Below are 11,648 nucleotides of genomic sequence, written 5' to 3'. Positions count from 1 at the left end.
TTGCCACAGTCTTTCTATTTCTATTTGTAGGTCTTTGTATTTTGTTATCTTCTCCAGTTCTTTCTCTTCTATTCTGCTGTCTCCAGGCACTGCCACGTCCACTATCCAGACTTTTTTGTCTTTCTTATCGACAATTGTTAAGTCTGGGGTGTTATGTTGCAGGTGCTTGTCTGTTTGAATTCTGAAGTCCCAGAGCAGTTTAATTTTATCATTTTCTATGACTTTCTCTATTTTATGATCCCACCAGTTTTTGCTTACAGGCAAATGATATTTTTTGCAGATCTTCCAATGCACCATTGTTGCTACTTTGTCATGCCGCTGCTTGTAATCAGTTTGTGCAATCTTCTTGCAACAGCTTACCAAGTGGTCCACTGTTTCTTCAGCTTCTTTGCATAGGCGGCACTTACTGTCTGTTGCTGTCTTCTCAATTTTGACTTTGTATGCATTTGTCCTTAAGGCTTGGTCTTGTGCAGCCAGAATTAGTCCCTCGGTCTCTTTCTTCAATTTTCCTGCTCTTAGCCATTGCCAGGTTTTATTATTATCTGCTTTCCCAGCTATTTTTTTCATGTATTGGCCATGTAGTGCTTTGTCTTCCCATGCCTCTATTCTGTTCTTCATTTGGTCTTTCTTGTAGGCCAGTTTGGTCTCTCCAGTAGTTAGTAAGCCTTCCTGATATACTAATTTCAGTGCATCTTCATCATTGTTCTTCAGATATTCTTCCAAAGCCATTTTTTCTTCTTCAACCATCTGATGTACTTGTAGCATTCCACGCCCACCTATTTGCCTTGGTAGATAAAGTCTATCAATGTCACTGCGTGGATGAAGGGCATGATTCATTGTCATTATTTTTCTGGTCTGCCTATCCATTGCTTTTAGTTCTGCTTGAGTCCAGTCCACTATTCCAGCTGTGTACCTAATGACTGGGATTGCCCAGGTGTTGATTGCCTTTATGGTATTTCCTCCATTGAGTTTGGATTTTAAGATCTTCTTCACTCTCTTGATGTATTCACCTCTAATCTTTTTCTTGACTTCAGTGTGCTTGATGTTGTCAGCTTGAAGGATATTATTATTATTATTATTATTATTATTATTATTATTATTATTATTATTATAGGTAAATTAATGCCGCTTACGCAAACTTACTCCTTGTGTTAATTCAATGACCAGTTAGTTCAGCATCATTTATTATATACAGGCATAAGAAAAATAACTTATTATAAATATTGCTTCTGTCCTGACTTTTGCAATAAAATTCATTTGCTGTTTATGCACAACCATTCAGATTGTTTAAAGCAGGGGTAGGCAACTTTGGCTCTTTTATGACTCGTAGATTTCAACTCCCAGAATTCCTGAGCCAGCACAACTGGCTGTCCACGAGTCATAAAAGAGCCAAGGTTGCCTACCCCTGCTTTAAAGAGTACTTAATTGTTGGTCAGTATTGAATGATTTGGATTTGGAGTTCATTAATTAAAGACTTTGAGCTTGTTTTCAATATCAGAGTTGGTTTTTAAGCTGATTCACTTAGACTGATTCCCTGCACTGACTGTCCCTTCAACATATGATGATTCCCCAGTTATATCATTATGCTTATTTTCTTTACAGTTCATGAGTCACTTACAGGTGCAGAGATTTCTGCCTTCCACCCATGTCTGTATAAGGGTGCGAGCAAATCTGTTCTTGTTTTCATGAGAAATGAGTTAAAAGCACCTAATTTGGGGAAAGAGTTCCTTTGTTTGCTTTCAACTCAGTTCAACCTCTTATTCATTCTCAAATATATGTACAAGTCGGAGGTTGATAGAATAGGAATAGAATAGAATAGAATAGAATAGAATAGAATAGAATAGAATGTCTTTATTGTCATTGTGTAACTCACAATGAAATTAAGTGTTGTCACAGTACACACTATACACAAGTAAAAACCACAAATAACAACATACATTATATACACACATCCTTCACATTCTATTCACCATTGCGCTGCCCCTAATATTGCACTTCAATGTTGCACTATACAGTGATATTTAATATGGTTACAGCTCTGGGATAAAAACTATTTTTCAGCCTATTTGTTTTTGTTTTTATTATCCTGTACCGTCTGCCAGATGGTAATAGTTCAAAAAAAGAATAGTACCTGATCCTGTGCGTAAACCCTCCAGAAGACAAACCAAATACTTTCAGATTTTTTTAATCTCTAGTGATCTTATTAAAGTTTAAACTGAATTTATAGAACTTTTAAATTTAGTTTCTTCATAAACATTTGGATAAGGTATTTGATTCTATGTTCTGCTATGAATACTTACGTTTCAGAGAATGAAAGCATATTGTATGATATTTCCATTAATGCTAAAAGAGGAAATAGTACATTTTTATGAACATAATCAAACACAACAGATTATCTTTCTACCCTTTTAAGATAAAGAATTCAGAATTCTGTATTAACATTTTGTTATGGCTGTGATGTTAGAAAAGGTTATATCATTAAGCAATGAGGGCGTGGACTATAATGAAACTCTTATTTTCATGGTTTCTTTATTTTATCTTGTTTCTCAATTATAAGCATAGATTTTTGTCTTGGGGAAAATTTAACCTTATTTAGAAAAGGGATGTTTATGTTATATTGTGTCTAACCCCATAGGTGAAAAAACTTCAGATGATGTTGAGGCAGGCCAACGATCAGCTAGAAAAAGCAATACAAGAGAAACAGGAGCTGGAGGAATTTATGAAACAAAGTAGTGAAGACTCAGTAAATCAGGTAAAGAAAATCTTACAGAAAACTAAAAATTCTTTAAGTGAGAATGACCATTGCATAGGGCATATATTTAAACTGGTTGATTCTTTTTACACAAATTGTATACTGTAGAATATACTGAAGATGTTTTAAGAGTAAAGTTAACAGGATCAAATATGATTAGTATGAGGTTGTTAGTATAGATTGGGAATTCAAAAAACATCCCAGAAGGCAGCAGTAGCAAACCAATTCTCTATTGTTGATTTTTTAAAAATCTGCAGACAGTCCTCAAGTTACAATTGGTTGTTTAACAACTGTTCAAAGTTACAATGGCCTCAGAAAAGGTGCTTTACTTTTGGCCATCATAAAATGTTGCTCCTCCTCACAGTCACATGACTGCATTTCTGGTGCTTGACCAACAGCATGCATTTACATCAATTACCAAGTGCCCCGTGATCATGTGATCGCCATTTGCAGTCTTCTCCACCAGCTTTTCCAGAGGGTCATTGGGGAAGCTGGCAGGAAAGGTTCAAGTGGAGGAGATAAAGTTGAAATTCTTTGTCTGGCTGCAGAAATGGAGTTGAAATCCTGAAGAGTTCAGCTCCATTCTGGAGCCCCATAGAGGAGAAAGGAAACCCTTCAGCAGATTCACTTCATGACCCCAAAGATTGCTTTACTGGTGCAATTGGGAGTGCCAGGATTATGGGCTTTGCTCAGTGACCGAGATTGCAGTTCCAACTACCTATACATGGTTGTATTTGGGAAATCACCAGAGGCAGAGCTCAACTTGGAGACTACCTTTAAATATTTTGGAGCATTTGCCCCATTGTTACTGAGATTTCAGCATGGAATTCTATAGAAAAAAAATGCAAATAAGCCTGCTAAAAAGTTAGGAAAATGTTTGCATACCAGTTATATATGCCATTTGGTACTCGTGATGTGTGTGTATAATTTATTCATATCCCCCCCCCCTCTTTTTTTGACAGATCTCATCACTTACTGCTAGAGTTCAGGAATCTGATGCCTTACTTAGTGAATTACAGCAGGCATTTTGTCAAGCTAAAAGAAATGTCCAAGATCAAATGGTAAACAATGAAGAATTATTTTAATACACATATTTGAATATATTTGTTGTTTATTCTGTATCTATAATATTGTTATATAATAACAATATGAACATTATTCCATTTATCTGCACTGTAGAATGAAGTAAGTTTTTTCTACAGACAAGTATCACTCTTGGGTGCTGTCCATTTCTAGCTGAGTATGGAGGACAGTTTAGGATATTTTAGTTGGTTTTGCTCTCAAAAGCCTGCACAGAATGTATCTGTTTGTTTCTTGTCCTTATTTGAAGAGCAAAACCAACTTTTATATGCTCTATGAAAAGCACAAATTGTTTCATAGGAATAGCCAGTGAACCAACAAGGGGCACAGAGCTTCTGGGAAGGGGATCTTTCAGTATCTTCTCTTCAATACATCTGCAACAAGTTAGACTACCGTAACAGTCTTCTGTGAGTTAAGATCTGCAGTTGGAATTACCTTATGCTGTTTATGAAGGGGAAATTTGGAAACCTGCCCTAACCCAGTTTGGCACTCTGCATCAATTAGATATTGTTTAAGGAACATACTGGTCTGCTTGACAGTAAATAGGGGAGGAGAACCCAGATGATGTTGGGTTCGGTTGTTTTCTGGTGATGTCTGTCCTTCAGTGTTGGGCAACTTGGGTCCCAATAACATCTATAGCAGTGGTTCTCAACCTGTGGGTCGGGACCCCATTTGGGGTCGAACGACCATTTCACGGGGGTCACCAAACAAGGCTGTCCGCCATTTTTCCCCCTTTGGCCACGCCCCTGGCACCCGGTGATGTATAAGTGGTTGGGGGTCACCACAACATGGGGAACTGTATTATGGGGTCGCGGCATTAGAAAGGTTGAGAACCACTGATCTATAGGGACGTCAACACAGGCAAGATAACAGTATTGTGTAAAATTGTGGCATGTGTATATAAGTGGCAGTCACAACGTACACGCTTACAATGCTGTGGCTACCATGCTGCCTGTTTTCATATATACATTGTAGCTGCTCTTTGGCCTAACTTACTCACAAGGTTATTGTGGGAGGAATAGGAGGCAGAAACATTATATACACCACCTTGAATTATACAAAATGAGTGATATACCAGTCTAATAAATGAATAAATTCAAGCATCAAAACTGCTTATTTTTGTTCCTGCTTGTACACTAAGATAGTATTTTTGATGACGGCCATGGTTTTGGTTTTATGGTCACTCGGATGATCCTTCTTACAATATTGAACAAGGACCACCTGTACTTTTTGAAGCTGGGACCTAGAGAGGATTGCTGTATTGCCTAGATATCAGAAAACAGATGTGTGTTTCTTTTCCAGCTGGTCTAAATGGTGAAAGACCAGTTTGTCTTAACAGGCCAGAATGACATTTAGGAAAAAGCTGAACAGAAAGGTATACAGTTGATTGGAATGATACAGATAAGAGACCTTGGGGCCATGCCATTATGGAGGCAAGCCCAGAAATATAGTCAGGAAGATGGATTGGTACAAAAGTTAGCTCTGAATTTCAGTTGGATGGGTTTCCTATAAACTCCTCATGGTCTTATTAGCTGTGCTGCCTATGAAATAGCAGCTTAATAGTGGTAAGAATAAGCTCTAGAAGACACCTTGGTCTTCTTCCTTATGAGTTATCTATTGTTCTGCAGTATTTTGGAGGAAATCATGTGCCCTTGGAGGGGGGGGTTTCTATATTTTTATTTATGCAGCCAATTCTACAGTTATTCTTTTTCCTAGAACTGTACACTCAAACTTCTTTCACTTAATGTAGATTCCTGTGTTTGTTCTTTGTTTTTCTTTAAAGTTAGGTAATTATGAATTATTATAGAATTGTATCTGCTGTGGCTGACTTACTTCTAGAATGTTAAAATTGCTAAGGCCTTGCTACCACAACTGAACCCAGTTAACTATTAATGTTTCCAACAAATCACAGTTGAAATAAGTGGACCAAATCATTTGTAAATGCAGAATCTTTACTTAGTTCAGGGGTGTCAAACTTGATCGCATCACATGGCATATCCTGATGTATCGTGATTTTTTTAAAATAACAACAACAACAACAACAACAACAACAACAATAATAATAATAATAATAATAATAATAATAATAATAATAATAATAATAAAAACTCAGGACATGGCTATCAAACATCAAAAACATCTACCAGACTATCCCATCTCCTTTACATGGATGATCTGAAGCTGTATGGAAAAACATCATCTGAAATAGAATCGCTGCTCAACACTGTCCGTATATATAGCCAAGATATTGTAATGGAGTTTGGCTTGGACAAATGTGCCACACTTACTATCAAACAAGGAAAAATAGTGAAAACTGAAGGAATCACGATGCCCCACAAAAATAACATTAAGAGTCTGGATGAGGAAGAGTACTACAAATACTTGGGTATCCTTCAAGCTGACAACATCAAGCACACTGAAGTCAAGAAAAAGATTAGATGTGAATACATCAAGAGAGTGAAGAAGATCTTAAAGTCCAAACTCAATGGAGGAAATACCATAAAGGCAATCAACACCTGGGCAATCCCAGTCATTAGGTACACAGCTGGAATAGTGGACTGGACTCAAGCAGAACTAAAAGCAATGGATAGGAAGACCAGAAAAATAATGACAATGAATCATGCCCTTCATCCACGCAGTGACATTAACAGACTTTATCTACCAAGGCAAATAGGTGGGCGTGGAATGCTACAAGTACATCAGATGGTTGAAGAAAAAAAAAAATGGCTTTGGAAGAATATCTGAAGAACAATGATGAAGATGCACTGAAATTAGTATATCAGGAAGGCTTACTGACTACTGGAGAGACCAAACTGGCCTACACGAAAGACCAAATGAAGAACAGAATAGAGGCATGGGAAGACAAAGCACTACATGGCCAATACATTAAAAAATAGCTGGGAAAGCAGATAATAATAAAACCTGGCAATGGCTAAGAGCAGGAAAATTGAAGAAAGAGACCGAGGGACTAATTCTGGCTGCACAAGACCAAGCCTTAAGGACAAATGCATATACAGTCAAAATTGAGAAGAAAGCAACAGACAGTAAGTGCCGCCTATGCAAAGAAGCTGAAGAAACAGTGGACCACTTGGTAAGCTGTTGCAAGAAGATTGCACAGACTGATTACAAGCAGCGACATGACAAAGTAGCAACAATGGTGCATTGGAAGATCTGCAAAAAATATCATTTGCCTGTAATCAAAAACTGGTGGGATCATAAAATAGAGAAAGTCATAGAAAATGATAAAATTAAACTGCTCTGGGACTTCAGAATTCAAACAGACAAGCACTGCAACATAACACCCCAGACTTAACAATTGTCGATAAGAAAGACAAAAAAGTCTGGATAGTGGATGTGGCAGTGCCTGGAGATAGCAGAATAGAAGAGAAAGAACTGGAGAAGATAACAAAATACAAAGACCTACAAATAGAAATAGAAAGACTGTGGCAAAAGCAAGCAAGGGTACTACCAATAGTAATAGGCTCCTTGGGTGCAATCCCAAAACAACTGGAGCACCACTTGAACACCATTGGCACTGACAAATTTGCTATTAGTCAATTGCAAAAGGCAGCCTTACTAGGAACTGCTTCCATCCTGCGACGATATCTGTAACACCATCAAACATCCACATCTGCCTATCCCAGGTCCTGGGTAAGGACTCGATAGGTAGACAAAATGCCAAATCCAGTCTGAACATCTGGCTGATTGTGCGATGATCCATCATCCATCATCATCATCATCATAATAATAATAATAATAAAAAAGTTGGAAGGGACCTTGGAGGTCATCTAGTCTGACCCCCTGCTCAGGCAGGAAACCCTATACCATTTTAGACAAATGGCTGTCCAGTCTCTTCTTTAAAAACTTCCAGTGTTGGAGCATTCACAGCTTCTGGAGGCAGGTTGTTCCACTGGTTAATAGTTCTCACTGTCAGGAAGTTTCTCCTTAGTTCTAGGTTGCTTCTCTCCTTGATTAGTTTCCATCCGTTGCTTCTTGTCCTGCCTTCAGGTGCTTTGGAAAATAGCTTAACTCCCTCTTCTTTATGGCAGCCCCTGAGATATTGGAACACTGCTGTCATGTCCCCCCTTGTCCTTCTCTTCGTTAAACTAGACATACCCAATTCTAGCAACCTTTCTTATAAGTTTTAGCCTCCAGTCCAGACCTTTGTGGAGCCGGGGTGGGCATGGCCTGCATGTGACACATCTGGCCCATGGGCCACCAGTTTTAACACCTCTGACTTAGTTTCTTTAGGAAGTACTTACTATCCCATAAGTCATTGCACTAGGAAAGTACTGACAAGACTTTCCCATTGGCAAGGGAACCAGCAATAGACTGGTCAACACCAGTCAGTGTTTGGGAAGTGATTTCTGAAAATCAAAAATTTAATCTTTTAATTGGTTCTCCTCTCCAGCTCTTTCTCTTCAAGGATATTTCCTTAATTGGGTTTATGTGTTTTCACAGAATACTTATGCTTGTTTTGTGTTGAATAGCTTTACAGACTGGCTGTATCTTTTAACTGATCCCTTTTTTCAGTGTTTTAATTGAAAACGTCACAGCTCACCTATTTAATTAAGTTGTGGGAACAGGGAGATAAAGTCATAGTGAGCAAGGCTATTCTTCATATTGGTATTTTTTTTCCTGTTTTGTCTGCTACCTGCTTCTACCATGTTAATGAAATGTGAGTTAATCTGAAGAGCTGATTTTTGAGGATTTAATTCTTTCTTTGTTTGCTGGAGGCTGTCCTGATGCAGTCACGAGAGCTTGTTTCAGAGGAATTGGAGAGGCTCCAGAAAGACAACGAAAGCCTTCAAGGGAAACATTGTCTGCATGTGTCTTTACAACAAGCTGAGGATTTTATCCTTCCAGAAACTGGAGAGGTAGGATACCTCTTGGTTAATTTTAAATAGATCCATTTAGGGCAGGGGTTCTCAACCTTGGCAACTTTAAGACGTGTGGACTTCAACTCCCAGAATTCCTCAGCCAGCAAAGCTGGCTGAGGAATTCTGGGAGTTGAAGTCCACAAATCTTAAAGTTGTCAAAGTTGAGAACCCCTGATTTAGGGCATAATATTGGGTAAGACATTCTTGCAACTAAAGTTTAGGAATAATAGCTATCACTTTTTTAAGATTAGAAAAGTAGAAACTTGTTTCTAGTAATGTATGTGAGTAGATCCACATGTTGATTGTAATATTTAACTAAACTGAAATCTTAAATTAGTAAAAACTGCAACCCTATCTATGGTTATGTTTTAGTGTTTATCTGCCTTCATCTAGATAACTTTCAGTATATCTTGAACAATCACTGGTATTTTCACTCTAAAGCAGCCTACACCATATTTTGTTATCTTAATTTTTTGTTTCATAAGGAGAAAAGAGTGTTTCTTAGTTATAAAGTGTATGATTTGTAGCCACATAAGTTCATCCCATTTCTGCTTGGAAGCATTTGACATCAAGGAAAATAGCTTATTATGCAATTGTGGTAATACTGTATGTTTTCAAACAACACTGTAAGCTGGACTCTGAAAACAGTTAAGAGAGAATTCTCTAGACTTCTAATTACTATATTATAAAGCATTCAAGACTATTTCCCCTTTTGTATCTTTCCCTCCTTTTGTCCTTTTCAAAATCAATTTTAAGTCAAAGTCCCTTACAGTTTATTACACCATAGTATATACATGCAGGAAGACAGTTGTTTGACCTATCTAAGCCTTTGTTTCAGGAACTCCGCGAACTGGTCCTCAAGTATCGTGAAGACATTATTAGTGTACGAACTGCGGCCGATCATCTGGAAGAAAAACTGAAGGCAGAAATTTTGTTTTTAAAAGAACAGATTCAAGCTGAACAATGTTTAAAAGAGAACATAGAAGAGACTCTGCAGCTAGAAATAGAGAATTGCAAAGAGGAAATAGGTGAGACTAGGGCTGTCTTTATATTTAAGCACCTTTCAGGGAATTCCATTTTGCCTTCCTAATTTACTAGTCCTTCCTACTTAATATGAACTGAATATGAGTCCATAAATAAAATTAAAATCTTTCCCCATCTTTTAACAGCTGCTGCATCCAGTCTAAAAACAGAATTGGAGCAAATAAGAGTTGATAAAGGGCAGGTAACCTATCTAAAGACTTTGGGAAATGTTCTGGGTGCCATGGCAAATACCTTCCACCCCTTGATGTTCTTTTTTTCTCCCCTGTATTCTTTGGATTACATGGATCTCCTTTCAAAGGTCTTCGTGTCTGTCTCAAAGATAGAGTAAATCCTTATCTAGTAGTGCAGTTACTTCAAATTCTTGAATGTGGAGAAAATGCTGTATATCTTCCTAGTTATATTGTTTTTTTCTGGGCATAAAGAAGGAATGGTAACGGAGGGGCTACAAGGAAGGAAATAAGTTTTGAAAGCATTTAGATGAGACCATTTAGATAGTGGTCCTTCATGCTTGTCCTTCTCTTTTCATGATAAAGTATCTGCCTAAAATTGAGGCTCATATTCAAGGCCACAAGCTACTTCGAACAAATGTTAGTAAGAAACATGTCAAAGGACTAATCAATGCTATTCTCTTTATGTACACCTGGCATAAAACTGCTCTGTATATATCCTAACATCACACTCTCAAAACAAGTAGTCAGAAAACAGATGGTGTCAGGAACTTCTGAGCAGCAGAGGAGATTAAAATAAATGGTGATAGCTTCAGTTTTTGCTTTCAGTAAGGGAGAGGTTTACATAATTGAACTATTCCACAAAAGATTTACAAATGCAAAAATGGATAGGCTGTAGAAGATTCCCCAAGTGATTGGTTGGAACTGGAGAGCTTTTAGCTCATTCAATACATTCTTCCATTTTCACAGTTGGAATCCTCCTTGAAAGAAAAGATGCAGCAGTTAGAAAATTTTGAGGAAAGGGAAAATGTTCTCGAAGAACAGCTGAAGAAGGAAGTTGCCACAAAGGTAAATAATTTTGTATGAATGACATTAAAGGGTATTGAGTTGCTATATGGCAGTGTTTCTCAACCTTGACAATTTTAAGGCGTGTGGACTTCAACTCCCAGAATTCCACAGCCAGCTTCAATTCTGGGAGTTGAAGTCCACATGCCTTAAAATTGTCAAGGTTGAGAAACACTGCTATATGGGAAAGGGACCGAAAGTGCTCAAGCCTTGTCATTGGTGGAGGATCTGTTTGTCATTGTGACAAACAGTTCACAAAAGAAGAGACTTGACTGGGATCAATACTGTATTTCTGAAATCAACAAAATCCAAAGAGATTTGAAAGGAATACAGGGAACAGCCAGCCAGGCAGCAAATTAGATTTAGTACAGTATGAGCAATATATGCACATAGGGAATGGAGGATTGGAAATGAGGAGCGAGTCCAATTTCCTACAGATGTTGTTTGGATAAATTACCTTGAAATAGTGCAGTACATGTAGTAAGAGATCCCTTCTTTCTTAAAACCCTTCCAGTCTTCTCTGACTAGGAAGGCCATCATGCAGCTCCATTTATAAGCACCCCCATATCTCCAAGATGCAGAAATCATTGTTGTTTCCTTTCCCAGGCTAACTTAGAACACATGATGTTCGAGGAGAAAAACAAAGCTCAACGGCTTCAGACAGAATTGGATGTCAGTGAGCAAGTACAGAGAGACTTTGTTAAGCTTTCTCAGACCCTTCAGGTAAGGTGGTCAGCTCGGGAACAAAGGCAGTGAAAAGTGTCAGTTCTTGGATTTTCTAGTCACTAGAATTAGCTTTCTCTCAGATATTTGTCCTATTCTTGTTCTACTGGGTTGCTCCTACCTTCCAAAGTCACAAGACCCATCGGGTTCTTCCAA

At 37.9% G+C, this 11,648-nt stretch overlaps 1 protein-coding gene across 1 annotated transcript in view; it reads left to right on the top strand.

Moving 5' to 3' along the window:
- Positions 1 to 2,598: 2,598 nt before the first annotated feature.
- The window catches only part of RABEP1 (rabaptin, RAB GTPase binding effector protein 1), a 13,035-nt gene continuing 3,985 nt past the window's right edge, over positions 2,599 to 11,648 (top strand). Inside the window, exons 1-7 of the mRNA XM_039334671.1 lie at positions 2,599 to 2,752; positions 3,715 to 3,813; positions 8,569 to 8,709; positions 9,551 to 9,740; positions 9,882 to 9,937; positions 10,674 to 10,772; positions 11,376 to 11,492. Coding sequence (XP_039190605.1) covers positions 2,651 to 2,752; positions 3,715 to 3,813; positions 8,569 to 8,709; positions 9,551 to 9,740; positions 9,882 to 9,937; positions 10,674 to 10,772; positions 11,376 to 11,492 — 804 coding nt within the window. The 5' untranslated portion in view covers positions 2,599 to 2,650. The remainder of the gene's footprint in view (positions 2,753 to 3,714; positions 3,814 to 8,568; positions 8,710 to 9,550; positions 9,741 to 9,881; positions 9,938 to 10,673; positions 10,773 to 11,375; positions 11,493 to 11,648) is intronic.

Source organism: Crotalus tigris, unplaced genomic scaffold (genome assembly GCF_016545835.1).
Source record: "Crotalus tigris isolate CLP2741 ecotype Arizona unplaced genomic scaffold, ASM1654583v1 scf7180000017632.1879674, whole genome shotgun sequence".
Classification (NCBI taxonomy): domain Eukaryota; kingdom Metazoa; phylum Chordata; class Lepidosauria; order Squamata; family Viperidae; genus Crotalus; species Crotalus tigris.
The sequence above is the reverse complement of the archived record's forward strand: the minus strand, read 5'-3'. Positions and strand labels throughout refer to the sequence as shown.